Below are 22121 nucleotides of genomic sequence, written 5' to 3'. Positions count from 1 at the left end.
CACCATCCATGAATCACTTGCCTGCCATGATCCTTGGAAAATACTCTTCCCTTCCTGGGTTCTCTCAAAGCAACCTGGGGCTTGGGGTAATATAGACCTGGGTTTGCAGAGGGTGATGTTACACTGGGCCACTCCTCCTGGGTCCAGGGAAGGACTGTACTTTTTGGAATCCAACGATCCCTGTTTGGGTATGGGGTTAGGGTCATAGCCCTGGCTGAGGTGAGGACGACACTCTAGGTCAGGCAGAGGGAAAGAAGAAACAAGGGAGACTCTGATATCCCTTCATTTTCCCTGGAGTTTAGAGGTATTACTGCCTTGTGCCTGGGACCCTGAGACCTCATTGTGGTGTGCCTTGCCAACACCCACACGAAGGTAAAGGTTTTGATTTGGGGTTGCCTCCCTAGGGCACAGTGCTGATGCTAGCCCCCAGGGGTTGCAGTGTTGTCCATGCTCAGTGGAGCAAGTGAAGCCAGAGAAAGGAGCTCACGGTCATGGTATGTCCAAAGGGTCCCATGCCATGGGTCCTCCCATCATTTAGCACTCCTGTGCACAGCAGCTCACTTGCTTGGGGATGCTGGAGAGAGAGGGATGTTCTGTTGTTCCACAGCTTGCTGAGGCTCAGGTCTCCAGGAATCTCAGGGGTGCCCTGTTGCCCAAGTGTGGCTGGGCCTTTGCCCACATGCCAGAGCCTCTGGCAATTTTCCCAGAGAAGTTCAAGAGTAACACTGAGCACACCGAAGGACAGGTTAGCTGAGGCAGGCCTTCATGTCTGATCACTCACGAATGGCCCAGGACTCTCCTCCTCCCCTCCCACTCCCCGTGTGTGTGTGTGTGTGTGTGTGTGTGTGTGTGTGTGTACTGAGGACAAATGTTCCATAATGGTTTTACTTCACTTTATTGGAGTCACTTTTCTGTTTGCTACCATTTCCATCTTAGAACCCACCATTCTTGGTCCTACCCCAGGGTGAAAATGCATCCACTCAGAACATGGATGGGATCTGAAGAGTAGAGAACATTAAGTCAAACAGGCAGGAAGAGCTCATGAAGCAGGTCACACCTGCCTTGTATGCAGGAGTCCAAACTTGGGCACCACCTTTGTGTGTAACTACTCAAGGTTCATCACTACTCAGTAGGTACTGTTCCCAAAGTGAGCTCCCAACCTCCTAACCCAAAGATAAAGCCACCTCCTTGTTGGAACTTGAAAATGGCCTATTCCTCTCTAAGTCCCAATTTGCTGTGTGAAAACTGGGGTGTTTAAAGGACCACCCTTGTAGGGTGTAGCCAGGACCATGGGATGAGTCCTGAAGTATCTGCACAGCCTTGCATCAGGGAGTGGACACCTTGTCAGACTAAACCACGCTGTCTCCAGCTGGGCCACAGAAGTGTGTGAGCAGCCTACTCACACTGGGCCTCACCCTTGATAGTGTTTCCAGCTCATTTTCAGGTGGACTCAGTGAGGGCTCTGGGTTTATCTAGTGTCACATTCCCATCCTGCATGAAGCAGCTCTCTTCAGGGGCCTCATTTAACTCAAGTTTGGGCAAAGCAATTCTGCATTCATAAAGGATGTTCCAGATTCCATAGAGAAATTCCCATCCTAGTCATAGGCAGACAGGGGCCAGGAGGGCTGGCAGCTCCCATGCTCAGTGAGATATTTGGAGGCAGCTGGTTGGCTCATTCTTTGATGAACATACAGGAAGCACCTACTGTGTGAAGACATTTTTCCGGGCACGTTGCATGATTCAGTGAAAAACACGGGGAAATCTGTGCTGTCTTGTACCATTTTATCAGAGTCAGCCAGAAACCTCAGATGTCAAAAGTACATATTCTACATGTGACATCAGCCTGGCCTCCAGGAGACATGGCTGTGTCTTGCCCGACTCCAGTGAAGATAGTGGACAACTTGGTCAACTAAAAGTGGAGTGGACCTGGAGGGCTCTTGTCTCCAGTGTGGGGATATACAAGGTCTTGTGGCTTGGGAAGGCCGAGAAAACACTGGTTCCCACAATCCTGAGTCCTGCTTGCAGTCTAAGGTCTGGAGCTTCAACTGTAGGAGGAGAAGGTAGACAGCTGTAGGTAGAGTCTTGGCAATCTGGTGAACTAACAGGAGACTCTGGCCTCAGAGTCAGCTCCTGTGACAGTCGATCCCACAGCAGCCCACCCATTCTGACGGCGCTACCCTGTCCTCCCATAGAACCACAGAGATTTGGACAGCAGTGGCACCCTGGGCCTCACTTTTTTGAACAAGAGCTAGTTGCTCTTCAGGGGCACTCAGCCAGTACAGGGGGCAAGCTGTGCCCTTCAGAAGAATAGTGTCTGTGGGGAGCAAGATGCACACAGGCTCACAGAGAACGAGGTAGTGTGGCAGCACAAGCCTGGGTATGAGGTGCATCTGGAGCCCCGATAATAATGAACAGGACAATAGACCCTCCTGGAGGTTGCATTCCAGTTTGGAAAGCATGTAGAAAACAGAAAGAAAAGTGTCAGGCCTCCCCAGAGGAGGGGAGAGCGGGTCACACCATGGATCTGGAGCTTGTTTTGATGGAGGTTCTTTGCATAGAGACCTGTCCTATCACAGCCTGTACAGCCAGTGGGTTCTGGCTGGGGTGAGCTGACCTGTGGGAGAGACAGGGAGTCACAGGAGCCAAGGCCCATAGGGGTGCTATGGAAGGCTGGAGGAAGGAGAGGCCAGGCTTCTGCTGACTGCACACCTGCCTGTTCACAGTGCCGTGCGGTTCATCCTGGGTACTGGGATAGACAGGATTTCCGTCAGCCTCCAGGCCTTCTGTGCCTCCAGCTGCTGCTGCCTTTCATGCAGCTCAACATGGATCGCTTGAACCTGGAGCACTGTGCCCACTACCTGCTGGCCCAGCTTGAGGACATGAAGCACATCGAGACAGCCTGAGGGCGAGGAGGCCTGGGTGGGTACATAAGGGTAAATGAAGAAAGGTCACATTTTAGCCCCACTAGGTGGAGCCTGCAAGTCTGCTGTTGGACTGGGAACAATTACAAGCCTTTGGCCACTCAGGCAATGGCCCCCGTCTGGGAAGAGGTCCTGTGTGGGCTCTGAGGATGTGGTCTTCCTGGCGGAGAGAGGTATTATCTGTTGTTGCGAAGCTCAGGGAAAGGCAGTCATTTTCTCCTCTAGCTGCAGCCTCAGTCCAATGTGAGCTCTAAGATCGACTGCAGAGTAGAGCCTTCTCCAGGAGCTTCCGTGGAGCCCAGTCAAGTGGCAGCACCAGCATCAGATCCAGAGCTTGAGTCAGCTCCAGCATCTCTTTGGAAGCAAGAGGCAGTTCCAGCGTTAGATTTAGTGCCAGCTCTGGAGTCCCAAGTAGCTGCAGCTCTTGTTCCACTTCTGAATCCAGTCCTGTCCCCAACTCTAGAGCTGGAATCCACCCCAGTGCCAGTTCTATTAGTAGTCTTGCTGGCCTTATCCTGTGGCCAGAGAAAGGGCTGAGGGAGAAAAAGCCTCATGTGTTAACATTCCCTCCAGACCTGAGGGCAGAGAGCTTCGTGCTGATGGATGAGGTATGTCTGGGCATGGCTGGGCAGGGTGGGTTGAACTTCCTTCTGGTCTCTGTGCCTAGGCCTGCTATTCCCTGCTCACTGCCCATGTTCCTGTCCCAACCCCAGTTCACCATTGCAGCCAGGGGTGCTGACTCTGGGAGGTGATAAGGTCCCAAAGGAAATGTCCATGAACTCTGAGCAGGGCAGAGGGATGAGTCAGGACAGCACCAAGGGCAGTAAGCTGACAGTCCTTTCAATGTTAGTAGGGTAGGTGGCCTTTGTATATACCTTTCAGAAGAAGAAACAGGCAGAGGGAGGCAAGGTAACCAGAAGTACAAGCAGCATTTTGGGGGATAAAGAAGCTTAGGGGCAGATCCTGTGCAAAGTCCAGGGTTCCTACTCATACTGGGGACAATGTGTCTCTGACTACATCCTCAATCTTTGGCTAACCCAAGGAGCCTAGAGGGCTCAGTGCACGGGTATAATTTCCAGAACCCGCAAAAGAGCACCGTGAACCTGAAGTGCCCCACGATTTCTGAGACTCTGTGAGGTGTTGCCATCCCCACTGTCCTTGGAGTCGAATTCAGAGTCCTCAGCAATGATGTCCAGCATTACTGCATCTTTGAGAAGCACCTCTTCAGTATGGTCCAGGGCCCTTCCCATGGTCATTAGAAGTAACGGTGAGTCTAGTTCCACTGCCACATATTCAGCTAGAGAAGCAGAGCATGGCGGAGCATGACAGAGCATGACGGAGTACAAGAGCACCCTGTGAGGCCGACAGCAGGGGTGTCTCCCGCGTGCCCACACTGGAAAAGGCAGAAAACACAGCAAACACCACGGACCAGCCCTGTCCTCTTGAACAGGAGCATCTGAATGCTCGGGAATGATAGGAATAAAGAAGAGAGAAGTCAGTGTCGAGGCCTTGACCTGAGGGAGGGAGAGCGCCAGCACGCCCAGCTGCAGGTGTAAGTGGGTCTGCAGGCTGTGGGCTTTGCAGCCTCAGTGCAAGACCAAGAGCTGTGGGCAGAGGAGGCCAGGCAGGTGTCTAGGGTGGAGGCTTCACAGTGTGGACCTTGGTATTTCTGAGACAGACCCTTGGTGGTTGGAGAACAGGAGGTGGCGGTGATTTCTCCTGGGTGTGGGAGGGGTGTGCTGCTGGTGGGGAGGGGCTGAGGGCCTCCTTGGCATGATCAGGTCTGGTGTTTTGGGTCTGCACACATCTAGGAGCCATGCAGGAGGCCAGGAGTGTCAGAGTCCACATAGCCCTTGAAGGGGCTGGAGGATCTCTTTGGAGAATGTACATGGATGTGAAGTATATGCCCCAATGTTCCAGGTGTCCAGCTGCAGAGGAGCCATGTTCAATCACCCCTCCCACCTCCCGCTAGCTTAGGGGCTTGTTTTGTGCTCTGGCTTCAGGACCAAAGCCTCTAGGGCTTCTGCCTGTGCCATGCATAGAGTCACCCTTCATCCCAGAACAAAGCTGGGATATAGCACGCCCTGGCCCAGTCCTCCGATCTTGGTGGGAGTAGAGTGTGTCTGTGCACAGGTTTTTGGTCCTTCTACTCTGAGTGACATGTGGCTCCACACAGAACAAGAGCAGGTACAGGTAGCCTGTTGTGTGAGCCCATCAGAGGACCCCATACAATTAATGGAGGCCAGACTCAAGTAGCAGGATAACAAGATGGTGCCCTTGTCTTCATAGCTGAGGTGTCTCCTGAATGTCCCTGAACACTGTCCTCTGGGTAGCCCCACCAGGGCACATACCCTGATGACCTGTCTCCCACCCTGATCCAGGTGACCTGCCAGGATAGCGCTCCTGCTATCGTACACAGAGTTTTGGACCAACACCTACTTAAGGAGGAAAGAATTTGAGCTCCTGCAAATCATCTCCAAACATCAGAATAAGTGGGATAATCAGATGGTGGGGAGAAATGATCAACGAGCAGAGTCAGGACAACTCACAGCCCAACGGAAGAATGCCTTAGCCTAGAAAAACAGCCAAAGAGTGTATGGTGGGCTTTGTGCACCAAGGAAACTGCACTGATGTGTGCCTAAAATCCGTAGATTCTCTGTGCCCCAGGGTCTGCTGGACCTCCCTAACATGTGTCCTCCCCTACAGCTGATCAGCCATTTCAGAGCTAACATCCATGAGGGGCAAAGAAGAAAGGCTCCTTCAAGCAGCAGTATGCACCGTGGGTCACTGATAGGGATGATTTCAGACTAAGATGGGAAAAAATGGGCTACAAGTGAATTGGCACTGATGTGGACTGAAGCAGCACACATTAAAAACCATGTGTAGGACATGAGAAGCCCTGCCTATTGGGAGAAATGTCAGTACAGTATCAACTGGGAACAGGACTCAATAACACATACAGGTCAGGAGACAGCCTGTTTGGGTTGTCTTTTGAAAATTCTCAGTCCTTTGTGCCTGTGTGCCCATCTCCAAATGAGATCAGAACATCAGGTTATTATCCCTTCCTGTGTCAGCTAAGGGCATCCTAAGCACATAGGCCACAAAGCTGACATGTAAATAATTCCATGGTTGTTTTCCTTCCTGTGAGCCAGACACTCAAAGCAGTCATGATCCCAGTCTGTGCACAGTGAAACACACCATCCTTATGGCTCATATGGTCAGACTAACATTTTCATAAGCCAAGTGTAAGGTTGGCAGTCTTACACACCAGAAAGGCTGAGACCAAGATTGGCTAAGATGCAGGCATGGCATTGCCTGTAATCCCAAGTCTTGGGAAAGTGAGGCAGGAGGATCACAAGTTTCAAGTCAGCCTCAGCAAAATAGTGAGACCCTGTCTAAAATGAAAAGAGCTGGGAGTATGGATCTGTCTTTAAGGACCTCTAGGTTCAATCCCTGTACTCAAAAAAAAAAAAAAAAAAAAGAACAGGCTAAGTATGTGGAATCAGAAGTAGACACATCCAAGCCAGCATTGGTTGAGAGCAGGCTCTGGGCCATGGAGGATTGTGGGTAATAGATATCCAAAGGAAGGACTAGCTGGGTACATGGAACCCTCTGTGTGTTATGGCATATATGGATTATGGCAGGAGGATTGCAGTGATGCCAGCCCTCTCCCAGTCTTTGGAACTCTTGTGGGCACTAGGGAAACTGTGGGGATGTGGCCTCTATTTTAGAAAGTGTGGCCCAGCTGGAGGTGGTCTCCACCAAGGGCAGAAGTATGGTGCCTCTGTTAGGCATCCTTTCATGACTGCGACAAGTACCTAAGAAAAATACTTAAATGAAGAAACATTTCTTTTGCTCCTCGGTTCACCACTTTACATTCATTATGAACTGACTCCATTTTGGAGTGCTTAACTGAGGCCATACATAGGCAGAAGTGTGTGGGAGAGGAAAGCTACTCAGAGCGTGGCAAATAGGTCACAGAGAGAGAAAGGAGAAGGAGGGGGAGGGGAAGGGGAAGGAGGAGGAGGAGGAGGAGGAGGAATACAAAAAGCACAAGAAGACATAAAATAACCAGAATGAAGGATAATGATGAGGAGGAAGTGGAGCTGACCTGAAAAAAAGAGTTCCTGAGAGTACATGTCTGCTGAAGTCATCCTTCCTCCATGCACAAAATACTTCCAATTTATGCCACCTCCCAGGACTGCAGTCATCTATGAATGGATTAATGCACTGAGAAGGTCAAAGCACTCACCATCAAATGCTTCCCTGAAAACCCATGTGTGAACACTGCTTCACTGGGGAGAAGAGCTTCAGCACATGAGCTGTTGGGGCAAATCCTGCTGCAAACTCTAACAGTGTCTCTTGGGCAGGTCCAACCTGAACTGAGACTTTCTGGGGTCCAAGGTGCTTTTTCACTGAAAGGTGTTAGTTTGGTTTAGTTCCTGTGCATAGTCTTTCCTCAGAGAAAAACCACTGAGGAAATCTTTGGTAGAACTGTAGCTGGATCAGAGGGCTTTCAGGTATGTGGCTCAGGCCTGACCTGGCAGAGGTTCTCAGGTGTTGCAGGTGTCCTGTAGGGTACCCCTTGAGGGTCACCTACCACCCCTCTGCCCCTCTCTCTCCAGAGCTGAAGATCCCTGACAACGGAAATGTCTTCTATTCCATGAATCCTCGCATCAACTATGACTTCATTCTGAGAAAAAGACCCATCAGCAAGTGAGACAAGGTAAAGGGAAGGAAGGTAAACACCCTCCTTATACACTCTTTTCTCCTGGTGCCACTCCACACCCACACGAGGAAGCAAGAAGCCTCAGCTCCTGGATATATGTTCTAGAAGCCCCAAAGAGCAAATGGATAGGCTGAGGTGGCTTACAGTTTCTGGGCTTTGCTGATGTTGCCAGGTCCCACGTTCTTCGAATCAACTTTGGAATCCTCTGCAATGACATCCAGCGTCACCACAGCCTTGAGCAGCACCTCTTCTCCAAAAATAAGACCCAGGTTCATGGCCAAAAAATGGTTCAAGAAGTCGAGTGTCATCCGAGTCTTTACTCGTAGATCCTCAAGGCCCCTCTACAATAAGCAGGTGGGAGAGAGCTGCTTGATTCATGCAAGCTCAGAGGAGCAGAGCAGAAAGAAGTACAAGAGTGTCCTAGTAAGCCTGGCAGCAGGGTGTCTCCTGGGCTTAGCCCAGGGCAGGGAGCGAGCACATATCAAAGGCCATAGACTATTCCTGCCCTTTAGAATGGAAGTTTCTGGATGGTCAGGAAGGATAGATGAGAAAAAGAAGAGAGAGGTCAGTGTTAAGGGCTTGACCTGAAAGGAGGCATAGCACCATGTCCACCCTCACATCTGAGGGAGTCTGTGTGTGGGATGGCAGTGTGCAGGCCAGAAATGCAGAGGCAGGTATTGGTGGGCTCTGATTCAATTCAGGAAAAAAGGTGTCTTAAATGGTTTCTAAACATGTCGAGGACTCACCCATGTGTGAAACTTCTCAGGAAAAATGTAATAAAATCTCATGAAGCAACTTTTGTCTCTTTGGACCCATTTGCAATGCAAGGAACCTGCATTATACCAGAAGTTCAGTTCTTTCTTCTCATGTCTTCTTCAAATGAATCATGACTGCTTCTTCAAAGTGAAGCAGGTGCCTGGTTTCCCATGTGCACAGACGTGTTTGAAGCCACCATCTTCCTTAAAACCAAAAGGGGAAAATCAGTTCATTGGTGAGACACACAGATTACATTATCAATGATCTGTCCTTACTGGAAACTTCCACATAACCATCTTCCACACTCAGGAACAATACTTTGCCATTCTCAAACAGCAGAAGACCATGATGTTCCATAACCAGGAAGTCAATAAAGGACTTGAAGAGAGCAGCTTGTATTGCAGAAGGTGGCACACAGAGGATCTTGAGCACAGCTGCTAGAAAACAAGAGGTTAACTTCATCACTAGTGCCAAGTACAATATGCAGACATCCAAGTAGCAGGTGACACCCAGCATCCATTCAAAGAAGTGGGAAACATCTGCACTGGAATAAGTATTTATCCTTATTCATAAAAATAATGAGAAAAAGAATAAAATGGATGAAAAGCTTCTCATTTCACTACTACATATCTGCTATAATTCCTATAAATAATGCCTCCCAAAAAATAAAAAGTATGTCAGAAATGTGTCATCTTTTCAATGGATGACATTATAAAAACTGTGTTCTTTACTTAATATTGATGTATGCTGTATACCTACCCAAAGCTCTTTTGGACAAGATCACTTTGAGTTTTTAAAAATCTAACATTTGCTTCTAAATATTACCAGCTATGTCATGCATGGCTAAGTGAAAAGAGTGACTTGTGATATTCAGAGAATGCAATGTTGTAGCCGCAGGGTCCCTAATTCATACACAGTCGGTGGAAACTATGAAGGCCAGGGAGGTAGCAGGAGTAAGGAAGCTGATGAAATGGATGACAACAGGGAATACTGAGGGATATGCCAAACTAAAGAACATATTCAAGCTAACCAGTGTATGTGGGCTTGTGAGCCTAGACCTTCTGTTTTGAGAAAAAGTACAAAAATCCAGTGTTAATGTAAAAATATATAAAGTTAAAAGTGTGTAACTGGAAATGGCATCCAAATACACATCTGATAAAATGGGCTGCCGATATGTGAATTTCATCAATCAAAAAAGCACATGTTATTCTCTAATTCCACCCATTTATCTGCAAGTGCCATAATATTTTTATTCTTTATGGCTGAAGATAAAGAGATAAACTTTTGTCTTCTGAAGGATGCCTACAATATGTTTCATTTGGCTCAGATGCAAATAACTTTAACTGGATTTCTGATTTCTGAATGAACCTATTAAATATTATACTACACAAATCACAAGGTTTCCTTTATAGAACATTCTTTTATTCTTAAAGCCTCAATATAAAATGTCTTAGAGAACATGTGAGGGGAATGGCCCAAAGGATGAGAAAATGGCTAGGAATCATTCTGAAATGTGCACAGGTAGCCTGAAGTTTAGGAAAAGGGACCGGACATATTTCCTGTCCGAGACTGCACTCAGGTTGCAGGTGTAACAGGATGGCTATCCTGACAGTGACGGCTCCACATCACGGAACAGGCCTAGTTTCCCTTAGAAACCTGACACAGCGCCAACAACCTCAGTTCGATGGCACCTAAATGTTCCAAAAACAATTATCAACCTATTGAGTCAACTAATTAATACATACCACAACATTACTATTTACCCCAAATCACAGAAAATACAATTTTAAACTGATGACCATTTGCTTTGATACCTTTACCTCCATTTTGTTACCCAAAGATTATCAATTCCAAATCTTTAAGTGATACAGATTTATTACAGAATGTCTAAGATCCTGAGGATATATTTTAGCTCAGCCCATGTTATTGTTTCATTATTTTGTAAATAACAAAATATAACATCCAAGATCTGTTATGCATACTAACTCAGATTTTTGTGGACATTTTTGTAAAAGATAATCTACTCAGATACTTTTTATGACTCACCAAATACAAAGATCTATGAAGTATTACAGTCTCCGTAAATGAATTTATCATGAAAAGTCTTGATATTCAACAGGTGCTTCACAAAATAGCTGCATGGGCACTTGGCCCCCATTGAGCCCTGGTAAGGCAGAATCTGTAGTTTTATAAATTCCCAGGGGATTTGAGTAAACATCACAGTTCAGATTCCAGATCAAGGAAAATTTTGATGGTGACTTCCATGGTACTAACAGTTTCTTCTTCTGGGAGTAGAGGTGACAGACCAAGCATGTCAGCAAAGAAATTCTGCTTATTAGAATAAGAAAACTATTTCCGATTAACATCCACCTACCCTTGTGCATCAGAGCAGTGTCAGACAGGATATGTGTATAGGAATGCACACAAGTCCCTGTATTATAAATGCCAAGAAGAAAGTTTATTACAACAGGCAATCTAAACACTGACTTCCTAAAACCTTTCAAAATATTTCTGTGATCACATTTTAGAAAGTCTCTTGAACACAGTTCACATATGGCTCACAGTTCTCAGTACTCATTGTGATCCTCATTCTGTGAGCCCAGTGAAATTAAGCACATTTGCTTTTCACGGTTTAGAGCAGAAGCCCACTAGAGAAGGGCAGGCTAAGCCCTTCTACTTTCCCTTTCCTCAGGGGATTCCCACAACCACAGGGGTGTCATATCACAGGGTTGTGTGTGCCTCTGATAAGCAGTCAGTGGCTACACTGGAACAGACCTTCTCACACCTAACACCAGATCAAGATGAGCTCAAGAGTGGGTGCCTCATGAGACACATAAAAATCTCCCCAGCCCCTGCCACAACATGAGATGACTACTGCCAGGGTCTGGGGACTTTTCTATCAAAGTCAGAAACACAAAACAACCTCCTTTGAGTAGTCTAAGGAATCGTCCCCCTTAGAGGTCCAGCTGACCTAGATGCCCTGGTCAGAGCAGGACTTCTGGACAGAGCACTAGACACAATTCCACAGTGAAACATTCACCAGGCACTGAACGGCATTGTCTGGTGAACATTTCAATGACCCAACATACTAAGAATAAAAAATGCTTAATAATTCCCAATAAAAACAAAATAGTATCCATTGCCATGTTAAAAATGACTCACAAGCTCAAGGCCAACCTCAACAACATAATGAGTCCCTAAGCAACTAGTGTGATTCTGTCTCAAAATAAAAAATAAAAAGGGTTGTAGATGTGCTCAGTGGTAAACCTCCCCTGGGATCAATCCCCAGTACCAAAAGCAAAATGAATCATTTCAGGAAAGTTGACCATTTGTGAGATAAGTGCTCTGTTTTCCTAACTCATGATACATTACTGGTTATTGTCATTAATCCATTTCAATATTCTTTCCACACTCACCAATTTATATCAAATCTTCACTTTTTCTCTTGACTCTCATCATAGAGTACAGAGCATGAAATTCAGAATCTGGCAGAAATCTGGCAGAACTTATTGGAAAGAAATTAGATGACAATGTTCTAGATTAATGTACCCATTACACCACATTGGATGTTAGGAAGCAGAATCCATGGCAAACTATTCATCATGTCCTACTGAAATCAAGGTCCACTTTCTTCTTCTATCATGGGAAAATATTTTAATATTTACTTTTGATCAAAATAATTTTAAAATAAGTGCCCATTATTTCAGAGGACTTGGGGAGTTTTCTGTGGATCAGAAAAATAATATCTTTGATGAACTATTCAGTGAAAAGGATTTAAGAAACAACTAATTAATGAAAGATGGTGTTTCATTAGCCACTGCAGGAAAGTGAAGTTAGGTGTCTGAATCCAACCACTCATCTTAATTTGCTTCCAGAGTTCTGGCTGAGAAGGCAAAAATTCGCAGACTTTACTCAGATGGAGGAAAGAAGTCACTTCACACAGGGCTCCATGTATCAAAGAGATTCATTGATTCAAAAATACTTATGAATGGGTTGTTGTGTACTTGGCAATGTTCAAGGTACAGTTTGAAGCAGTGAACAAAATGAAATTCTTTCCTTGTGAAAATTATATTCCAGTGATAAGCAAATGAACATGAATAATATGTTGTATGTTACCTGGAGGTTCTAATATAAACCTGGGAAAGGCAATACGGATTGCACTAAAGTATTAAAGGAATCTCCTTTATTATTTGTCAAAATTATACCCTCAGACTTCCTAAGGAATGGGCTTTCTTGTTCAGATGATAGCACCAACCTGTTTGGCATGTAACAGGGAAACAGAAAAAGATAACGGAGGCCTCAAGCCACCTGTTTTAGCACAGTGGCCTCAATGTCCCATTCCCTTGGTTAGCAAGGTAGCAGGTGCTCCCTAATCACAAATCAGTATCCCATTAATTTTGGATTGGAAGAATGAAATCACGAGGCCATCTATCTCCTGGCTATTGGTAAACAAACAATGGAAACACAATTTTAAAAAGAAGTACATGTCATATTAATTGAAATTTAAATATTGTGTAAGAGAAATAAAAACTCATTCTCAGGACCTAACTGACATAGGGAAGAGAAAAACTGCAACTTTAGCCTGCTATATCCTGGTATGTAGGGGAAGGAAATTATAAACTCCAGCTCCCTCTAACCTTCCATGTGGAGAAAAAGAAATTCTCAACTCCTAATCCCTCTAACTGCCCTGTATAACCCTAAGGGTAAACTGTGGAGGAGACAGTGAATTTCACTGAAGAGGATCACAGTCCAGAGGAACATGCTCACCAAAACACTAGGTTATAATCCCAGGACCATAGAACATGCCCTTCCGCTGACATCTTACCAACACATTACTCAAGGCCTATGCACCTGAATTGTTTTAATGGACACATCCTGTTCAGATTTCATAAAAAAAATTATGAGGCAAAAAAAAACCCCACCTTGTAGAGACCGAGCATGCATCAGAAGGCAGACTCAGATGACAGGGAATTATCAGACCAGGAATTTCAAACAAGTGTCCTCCCAAGCCGAGCCTGGTGATCTGCTTAGTTCTGCCTGTCCTGACTCAGGCCTGCAGGAAAAGGGATGAGGGAAGCGAGAGCAGGGTGGGCACAGGGAAGAGGCCTCATGAGCATGAGAGGAACACACACCAGCTGGGTCGGGGAGAGGAAGTACTGAAGGGATATGAGTAACTACAGATGAGTAAAGCAGAGAGGACCAGGAGACCTGTAAGTTTCAGGGTTTCGACAAATCTTGACTTGTGTATTTACTGCTCTAGAAGGGAGTTAGGCAAAAGACCAGAGGCTAGTCAGTTTGTATGTTCAATACATATTCTCAGATGTGTTATGTCCCATGTGAGTATGTGGCTTGATAAACTTTTTTCTGATGTTCATCTGTTACAGTGTTAGAGGTGAAGGGATTGGATTGTGAGGACTCTCCTGGAGGAACCTAAAGAGTTCATCCTGGTTGGAATGACAGGGTGGTAATAGCAGGCAGGTGGGATAGCACAGAGGAGTTGGGTCACTGGGGGTGTGCCCTGGAAGGATGTATTGAACACGTGACCCCTTCCCACCTGTGTCTGCTTGCTGACTCCCCCATGAGCTGAGCAGCTTTCTCCTGCTGGGTTCTTCCTCCATGAAGAGCTGCCCTACTCCAGAGAAACTGAGTCAGCCACCTAGGGACCGAGACCTCTGAAACCATGTGACCCCAATAAACTTTACCCCCTCTTAGTTGTTCTTATTGGCTGTTTTGGTCACAGTGGAGAACAGAAAATGAAAACAAAAATCCAATAGACTGGGTTACAAGTACCAAGATTTCCCAGACATAGTTTTGTTAGATTATGGGTCCCCCTGCTGGAAACAAAGGATGCAATCATTCTGAATCACCAGGTCTTCCCAACCGCTTGGAGTCACCTATCTGGATAAGATCTGCTAAAGCAAAGTCCACTTGCAGAGGATGTCAAAAAAAAAAAAAAGAAAAAAAAAAAGAAAAGAAAAGAAAAGGAAAAAACCTATCCGATAGACTAGAGGCCTTTTCTGTCACTGGAGTGTTATGGACTGGATGTTGGCTCCTTTCCGCAGAGACATGCTAATTCTCTGGATTGAGAATATCCTCATTTGAATAAGACATGTCCAGAACACACATTCACCATCTCTACCTGGAGAGCAAAAGATTTCTGGACACATGCATTAAGTCCCTAGAAATTTGGGCTTAAGAAATTCTAAACAATGGCCGATTGACAATTCAATAAAGTTGTTCAGGTCATGTTTACATTTAAACGGGAAAACATCTTGATTATTCCTATTAGTGAAAAAATGCACAAGGACACAATACCAAATATGAGGGCTCCTTAGTCGGCAGAACACTTTACATATAATACATAAAACAGAAGATATAAAACCCAATACCTATGTACCGACCACTTAAGATATTACAAACACAGGGGAAGCCAGTGGGATACCATCTCAGACAGCACACCTTTCCCTCCTGCCTGAGGTTTGTGGTTCTCATTCCCATGCAGTTTTTATACATGTCATACACAAGCTTACAGATTTAAATTATCATACTATGTGTATATATCCTTCCACATTTTTCTTTTTCTGTTAGACACCATGTCTGTGATATCCATCCATGTTCAAACATAGAGCCCTGGTTGAGTTCCTTTCACCGCAGTTTAAAACTTCAGGATATGAGTAAAATAAAACAAATTCTATCTTGGTTTTCTCACATATCATAATTTACTTAGATGTCCATTCCCCTATTGCTAGATGGTTAGGCTGCTTCCAAGACTTCGCTGTTACCATCAATACCACCGTGATTACTGCAACCATGTCTCCTTGGGAACATCAGTTTTCCTGGGTATGAACCTAAGAAAGAAATTCCCAGGTCACAGTGCTATATACCTTCCGCAGGACCAGAAACTGAACAAATCCAAAGTAGATTGAACCAATTTACACTACCACAGGTGAGAAATGTTACCCCCTTTTACCTCTTGACTGATCAGTGGTTTAAAGCTGCCGTTAAAAATTCAATACATTTTACGATTCTGTACCCTGAGTCTGAATTCTTATTTCTCAACACTTTCCTATCTGCTCAGGTTTGCAGACATCATTTCTCACACTAAAATACTCACCTCCCTTTTTCTTTCCCCTTTTAGACCTTAACACAAAAAAGCTAGTGGAGGAGCATCACACAGACAACCACCAGTGTGCCCAGACAGAAGCCACCAACCTGCAACCTGTACACTCCAGAGTGCAAACATCAATTCATAAAGGACAAAACACGACTTTTCAAGCACAAGTTGAAGGTTTAAAAGCTCATGAGCACTGTGTGAATAAGGAAGGAAGAAAACAGGTGATGTGCAGCCAGATCCCATCTGTGCTCCTATGAAAGCAGCACAAGTTCCTCAAGACCTGGAGACTTTCAAAGACGAAATGCAGCTGAGAGGAGCAGAACGCTCCTGGGCAATATCCTTTTACACTTATTAAGTTTGTCAAAAATTAAGACCTAGTGAGAAGTGAGAAAACCTATGGCTGGAGTGGATATGATCCACAGGTTCCCCAGTCGAGGTGAAACTGATTTCAAATATTTTACCATTTGGCAATATCTCCTAAAGCTGAATTGTCATAACTTTTGATGCAGCACTTCATCCTGTTTTCTTGTGAGTATACTTTGCACATTCATAAAGACACATATTAAATTCATAGCCAAGTACTCTAATTGTATGAACTCTAGCATGACACCAATGCCAATAAACAGTGCAGTCCAAAAATGAACTGTGTAACAGTTAAATACAACCCAATAGTCTATAGCCATCATGGTGAAGTGCAATGATACAGAGGAGCTTTGGGAAAATCTTTTTTTTTTTTTTAATTTGGTGGTGTCGGGAATTGAACCCAGGGCCCTGTACATACAAAGCAAGCACTCTACCAACTGAGCTATATCCCCAGCCCCAGGGAAATCTTAAGTGAAAAAAAGCCCTAATACATCAGAAACAACATGATCTGCTATTCATGAAGTTAAAAACTAAGATGAAAAATGTTTTCAATAATAAATGGATGCAATGAAACTTTACACAAGGAAAAGAAATGATGAGTATGGATTTAGGATGATGGTTACCTTGGGTGTGGGAAACCAGTGGTTGGGATAGGAATGGGTGGGGACCACACAGGGAGATGCATATCATTTTTGACATCCTAGCCTTTCTTTTGCATTCACAGCTGATTCAATTACTGATATTTCAATATGATGGAATCAGAGACTGCAAAAGTAAGAGTCAACTTTTAGAAAGCAAGAATTCATTACATTGGAAAGATAGCATGTGATCTATCTTTTAAAAAGATATATGAAAGAAGAATATTTGAATGTCAAGAATGAGCTTTTTTAAATTAAACATATAAAAATCCCAAAATAGAGTGGTGGAAAAATCAGAAGTCAGTGATATTTCTTAGACAAAATGGAAATGAAAATCAAATTCTGTATAGCATCCCCAAAAGTTATGTGCCATTTTCTGTAGACTGTTTCCTTTGACCTCTAGGGTCAACTGTTTCTTCCTTGTCTTTTGAACAGACACTATAAATGTTAAAACCTAAAACCCCTGGTTTTCCCAGGTTAACAGGATATAGATGCAGGCACATGGAGAGAAGTCTGTGTCCTCATGACACTACGTGAGACAGAACCAGCTCTCGGACTGCCTCCCTTTGAACTCCATATGTGAAACTATTCCAACAGAAACTATACTGTTCAACAAAACAAAATCAAAGTATATGGAGAAAACTGTAGACTTCTCTATCAACTTAGAGCCATACTCAAATCATAAAACAAAGGCATTTTAAAATACAAAAAAAAAAAAAAACCTCAAAAATTAACCTCCCAAGCACTCATTGGAAGGAAGCTACAGAAGGAAGCGTTCTACCGAAATGAGATGGACAACCCAGAAAGCAAAAGATGAGACACCATAGCAAACAGAGGTCTGATGCAGGAAAGCAGTGCAGAGGTCCCAGAAAATGGTGCAGCAGACCAAACGAGTGCATGAAAACAGAAGGGGACAGAAGGCTTCAGGAGGCAGGAGACAGCCATGCAAACAGAGAGAGAGGGGACGCACTGGAGGGGCATACTGATGCAACCCCAGGTCTTGTGACTGATACCTGTGGAGGATAAAGGAAATAGGAAAGTCTCAAGCATCTGTAAAGTCAAAATGCACAAAAACCAGTGGTGCTGAGGACCCACTCAGAGGAGGAAGACGACAAGTGAAATCTATTAGGGGAAAAAAACCCAGGCAGCTAGATAGAATCATCATACCTGGGTGAGTAGTCACATCTGGGGATGGAGATCTACAGACAGATTATATATATCTAAGACCATGGATGTTCTGAGCACGCATGGCCAGGTTTTCTGAGAGGGAAAGGGAAGAATGGGACAGAGAATAAGGAAGCAACCACAACTGGGGAGAAGATAGGACGAAGAAAACACAGAATATTCATTTCAGATAGAAAGGGATACAAAGGTCATCAGACTTTTTTTTTTTTTTTTTTTTTCTTTTTTCCTGTTAACCAATCAAGGGCAGTGAGGAAGTAGTAGACTAGAAACAGAAAACCAATCAGTCCTGGTAACAGAACAGCCCTCAGGGAAATTCTACTTATCAATTTACATTTCCTGTATGTAAATAAAAATTAAAGCAATATTCATGACTCTTTCATTACCTTACTAATATCCATTTTCTTCAAGAACAAGTTCTGAGTTTTTCAATTTCATTCTCCAATTCTAAATCATTAAAAAGATTCTAGTTCAGAAATGAAGAAAATAATTACTAAACTGATACATTCTAAAAAAAAGACCCTCTAAAACCTAGAAGCTACAATATATTTAAGAAGCAGAGATATATTAAGTTGTCACATACAATAATATGTTTTTCCATTTTATTATGCAGTGTTCAAAAAGCAAAGAAATGAATACGATTAATCTCTACGTACACATCATCCTACTTTAGCAAATGTCACATGGGCAATTTTGCTTCACCTCAAATAGTACTTACTTCCTCCTTCCCATCTTTTCTTACATGTCCTTATCATCACTGTTATTATTTTAAACTTTGAGACAAGGTCTTATTCAGTTGCTCATCCTGGACTCAAACTCATGGGCTCAAGTGATCCTCCCTCCTCAGGCCTCAGAGCAGTGGGGAGTACAGACCTGTACCAATGTGCCCCGACACCCTGATAATTTTGAAACAAATCTCAGACATCACATTATTGCAGCTGTAAATACTTTTTCCTGTTATAATCTGAAATCTAAAATGAACCTCACAATAATCCTAAGTGTTAACCCAAATATTTCATCAATGCAAGTCTAGCTCTGGACATGTGTAATTTATTCTTTCCAAATAAATTACTCTTAATTACAAGCACTTTCCAATTTTTTTCTGGTAAAAACTCTTGGTTTATAGGTTAGGCAGTTAACATTTTTAAGTCATTCAAAAAATAGTCAAGAGCTTACCCACTTATTCGTATAAAGAACACTAGAATATTATTTCCTTTTGGAAAAAAATAAAAAGAAGAGGAAATCAAATAGGCAACCAACCAACTCAGGCTAATATATACACTTCAGATTTCCAGGAATGGTAATCTTCTATTATGTTGAGAACTCTTGTGTCTTTGGGCTTACATCTTTGTGTCTCTAACATATCAATATAAATCCTCAAAAAAAAAAAAAAAAAAAAAAACACTTAAAAGAATCTACAATCCATATGAAGTAAAAAAAAATGCTTAACTCTAAAAAGTTTTTAAAAAATTCCTCCCTGACTTTATTTTATCAACATAAAGTCACTGTATTTTGACATATAAAATTTAACACACACACACACACACACAACAAAACAGAGGAAAACAGAAAGTAGTGAGATTCCACAACAATGGCAAAAAAGCGTTTGGAGTCATTGGAAAACAAAAACAGGACAATGTACTATTTAAAAGCCTGTCATTTCTAACCAAGACGAATATTTTGAATCCAATACCTGTAATATGTCACTTTAGCTGTCTGCTGTAGAATCCTGGCTTCTTGGCAAATTTGAGGAGCTCTTCCTTAGGCAACGTTTCCAGCTCAAAGATGTCCCCAAGTTGTTCTCACATTCCCAGTATGCCACAAAAAAGAAACAATGTCTGATAAAAATAAAAACATTCTACTGAATAAATCTTGAAGTGGATTAAACACCACACTTTGTTCCATATTTTAAAAGTAGCAAATGCATCCTCAATTCAATAATTTAGTCATTAGGCAAAAAGCAACCACCTCTGGCACAGACTTTTTTACACACAGACATTTCCCGGGTTCCGATTTCTTTAGCTGTACATTGAGCAGTTTGAATGAATGCTACTTAACATTCCCTTGAACTGTCAAATTCATTCTCATCCAAGCTGAATACACATCCCTGCTCACATGGCAATGTGAGCATATTTCCAACCACACCATGCATCAGCAAACATTTAGGTTTTCAATAAAAACTTAGGCTTCGCATTTTGGAACTGCTTAACCCCTGTGGGCTCAGTTTTCTCATCTGTAAAACAAAAAGTGCAACAGGACTATCTCATGGTTTCCTGAAGTCTAATAAAGGAACCGAGTGCTCAGGCAAGCCTGAAAGGTGGCATGCAAACAGTACATTTTAGCGACAAGGCCCCGTCACTGGGAATCAGTCCATGTCACACATCGCATGGGGCCAAAGCATCTGATCCAACTCTCTCCCAGGGTGGAACCTGGAGCCCACAGGACCGAGCGCCTTGCTGCCTCCCTAAGTCACTGCTCTCGCCGCTGCTCCACTGGAGACCCTTCCTATGTTGCGCTGCTTCACTTAATGCTGGAGACACCGGAGGGCCTCCTGCGCTGTCAGCCAGGAGCAGGAAGAAAGCAGCAGGGGTTTCCAGGCGGGAAGTTGAGGAAGAAAGAGAGAGAGACGCGAGAGAAACAAGGCGGCGGGTTGCCGGTGGCCGTCAGTGGACTCCGAAGTACCTGGAGGCGGCTCCTCTCCACGCGGCCTCCCTCGCCCTGGCGGAGGCTCCTCCTCCGTCGCCCTCCACTCCCCAGGGCGCCTGCTGCCCGGGCATCCTCTTCACCTGGAGTCCGGGTCCTAGGCGAGGCTGCTGCGGCCACGCCGCCCTGGACAGGACCCTGGAGCCGAGACCACACCCGGCTGTGAGCGGAGTCCCCGCGGAGGACCCGCCCTCGGGAGAACGAGGGCAGCGCGGGACCCGGCGGCCGTCGGTGCGGAGGCCACCAGGCGGGCCCGAGGGACAGGCAGCCGGGAGGGAGCCTGCGAAGGCGGCGGCAGCGCCCTCCCGGGTCCCACCCCGTCCCCAGGCCTGGCGCGGGGGTCTCGGCGCCGAGTCCGTGGCCGCTCCCACCCGCTCACCTTCCACGCTGCCCGCCGGGACCTGCGAGTCGCCCGCAGAGCCACCGCCTGGGCGCAGCTACCGTCCGCGTTGGCCTGGGACGTTAACGGGACCAACGGTCGACGTCCCGCTCCGAGGGCCCCGCCCCACGGTCTTCGCGGTGACAGCTTCGCCGCGCGTCCCTTCCGCCTCTGCCTTTGGGGACCCGTCCCACTGGTCCCTGGTGCGGCGCTGAGACACTCCCTTAGCTTATCTCCGACCTGACTTTCCCTTCTAATGCGGCGCGGGGGCTGCTTGCCGCAAACCGCCTACCACGTATTGGCGAAGGGACCGCGTGGACACCCCGACGCTCGGGTTCCCATCGGAGCAGCCTGTCAGTCAGGGTGGTGAGATGGCTGCACGCGACAGGTGCCTGGAAGGGCGCCTGCCAATCTGCCGGCTGTGCGGGGACGCCTCCAAGGCCTGTGGCACAGCCAGGTGCTGGGAGGGCTTTCTTGGGCATATGTGGTCAGCTCAGCCCCAGCCTCAGGTCGGAAGTGGGACCTTCCCTCAAGCAGGCACGTCTCTCTGGGTAGCACTGCCCAGCGGTGGCCCTGTACTGACAAGGATGTGGTAGAAAACAGACAACTGCCAGGGTGCTGGCACTAAGCACCTAGAGAACCTGCAGGACAGCCAGGACAGCCAGGACCCTCACTCCCCAGGCACACCATGAGATTGGCCTTGGAGCGGTCAGAGCTGCTGCTGTGCCCTGGCGGGCCTCCAGTTCCCCAGAAGCCCGCCTGCTGTACTGCTCAAGGCTTGGCTGTCACCCTGACCTTCCACTGATGTTTCCCTTACACTCCTATCAACTAAGGGAACCGGGAAAGACAACTCAGTTCCCTGTAGTTTGAAATGGCCCAAAGGTTGCAAAGAGGCAGCACAGAGTAGGGATCAAATAAATGGTAGCTGATTCCATTAGGAAAAGGAAGTGTCAACTAAGAGAAAGAAGGACTGCCAGACATTAGGGTGCCCTCTCTATCATCTACTCTTGCACTTCTACGGTGTGTAGGATCTCTAGTGTTTGTGGTTGGTTCAAGGATAACATGCTGTAAGGCGTACAGACAGTGAATTTGGGGTCTTCTCTTTACTATTTTGGTTTAATGATTATATTTATTTTTGTTTCACATGGTTGAGGAATCACCACAGCTCTGATTGCTAGTGGCAGAATTTGCCACTACAGTAGAAGTCTGCCTGAGGACAACATTGCTGAGAGGAAAAAGGCAGGACCGAGACCACCACAGAGGAGTGGAGAATGGAGCCCAGGTCCACCTCTGATCAGAGAATCAAATTAATATTTGTAAGTGAGCCAGTTAGCAT

At 45.4% G+C, this 22121-nt stretch overlaps 3 protein-coding genes across 4 annotated transcripts in view; 1 reads left to right on the top strand and 2 right to left on the bottom strand.

The window, feature by feature from the left end:
• LOC306643810 (uncharacterized protein) overlaps window positions 1-12034 on the bottom strand; it is a 54406-nt gene extending 42372 nt beyond the window's left edge. Inside the window, exon 1 of the mRNA XM_079110099.1 lies at window positions 11823-12034. The gene's annotated coding sequence lies outside the window, so the exon portion shown is untranslated. The remainder of the gene's footprint in view (window positions 1-11822) is intronic.
• The window catches only part of LOC306643813 (TBC1 domain family member 8-like), an 87890-nt gene extending 69610 nt beyond the window's left edge, over window positions 1-18280 (top strand). The window contains exons 4-5 of one of the 2 annotated variants that reach the window (XM_079110108.1): window positions 15545-16943; window positions 17119-18280. In XM_079110108.1, coding sequence (XP_078966234.1) covers window positions 15545-15777 — 233 coding nt within the window. In that variant the 3' untranslated portion in view covers window positions 15778-16943; window positions 17119-18280. Of the gene's footprint in view, window positions 1-7546; window positions 7562-15544; window positions 16944-17118 lie in introns of those variants that run through there. The other variant, XM_079110107.1, reaches the window with a different exon arrangement.
• Window positions 18281-18865: 585 nt separating this feature from the next.
• LOC306643421 (uncharacterized protein) lies at window positions 18866-21267 on the bottom strand (the record flags this gene model as incomplete). The annotated part of the gene is made up of 3 exons (XM_079109533.1): window positions 18866-19541; window positions 20386-20843; window positions 21031-21267. 3 exons carry the CDS (start codon window positions 21265-21267, stop codon window positions 19412-19414), a joined length of 825 nt encoding a protein of 274 aa, XP_078965659.1. The 3' UTR covers window positions 18866-19411.
• Window positions 21268-22121: the final 854 nt, after the last annotated feature.

The sequence above is a fragment of the Sciurus vulgaris genome (assembly GCF_902686455.1).
Source record: "Sciurus vulgaris genome assembly, chromosome: 14".
In the NCBI taxonomy this organism is placed as follows: domain Eukaryota; kingdom Metazoa; phylum Chordata; class Mammalia; order Rodentia; family Sciuridae; genus Sciurus; species Sciurus vulgaris.
This window is presented reverse-complemented; position numbering and strand designations above follow the sequence as displayed.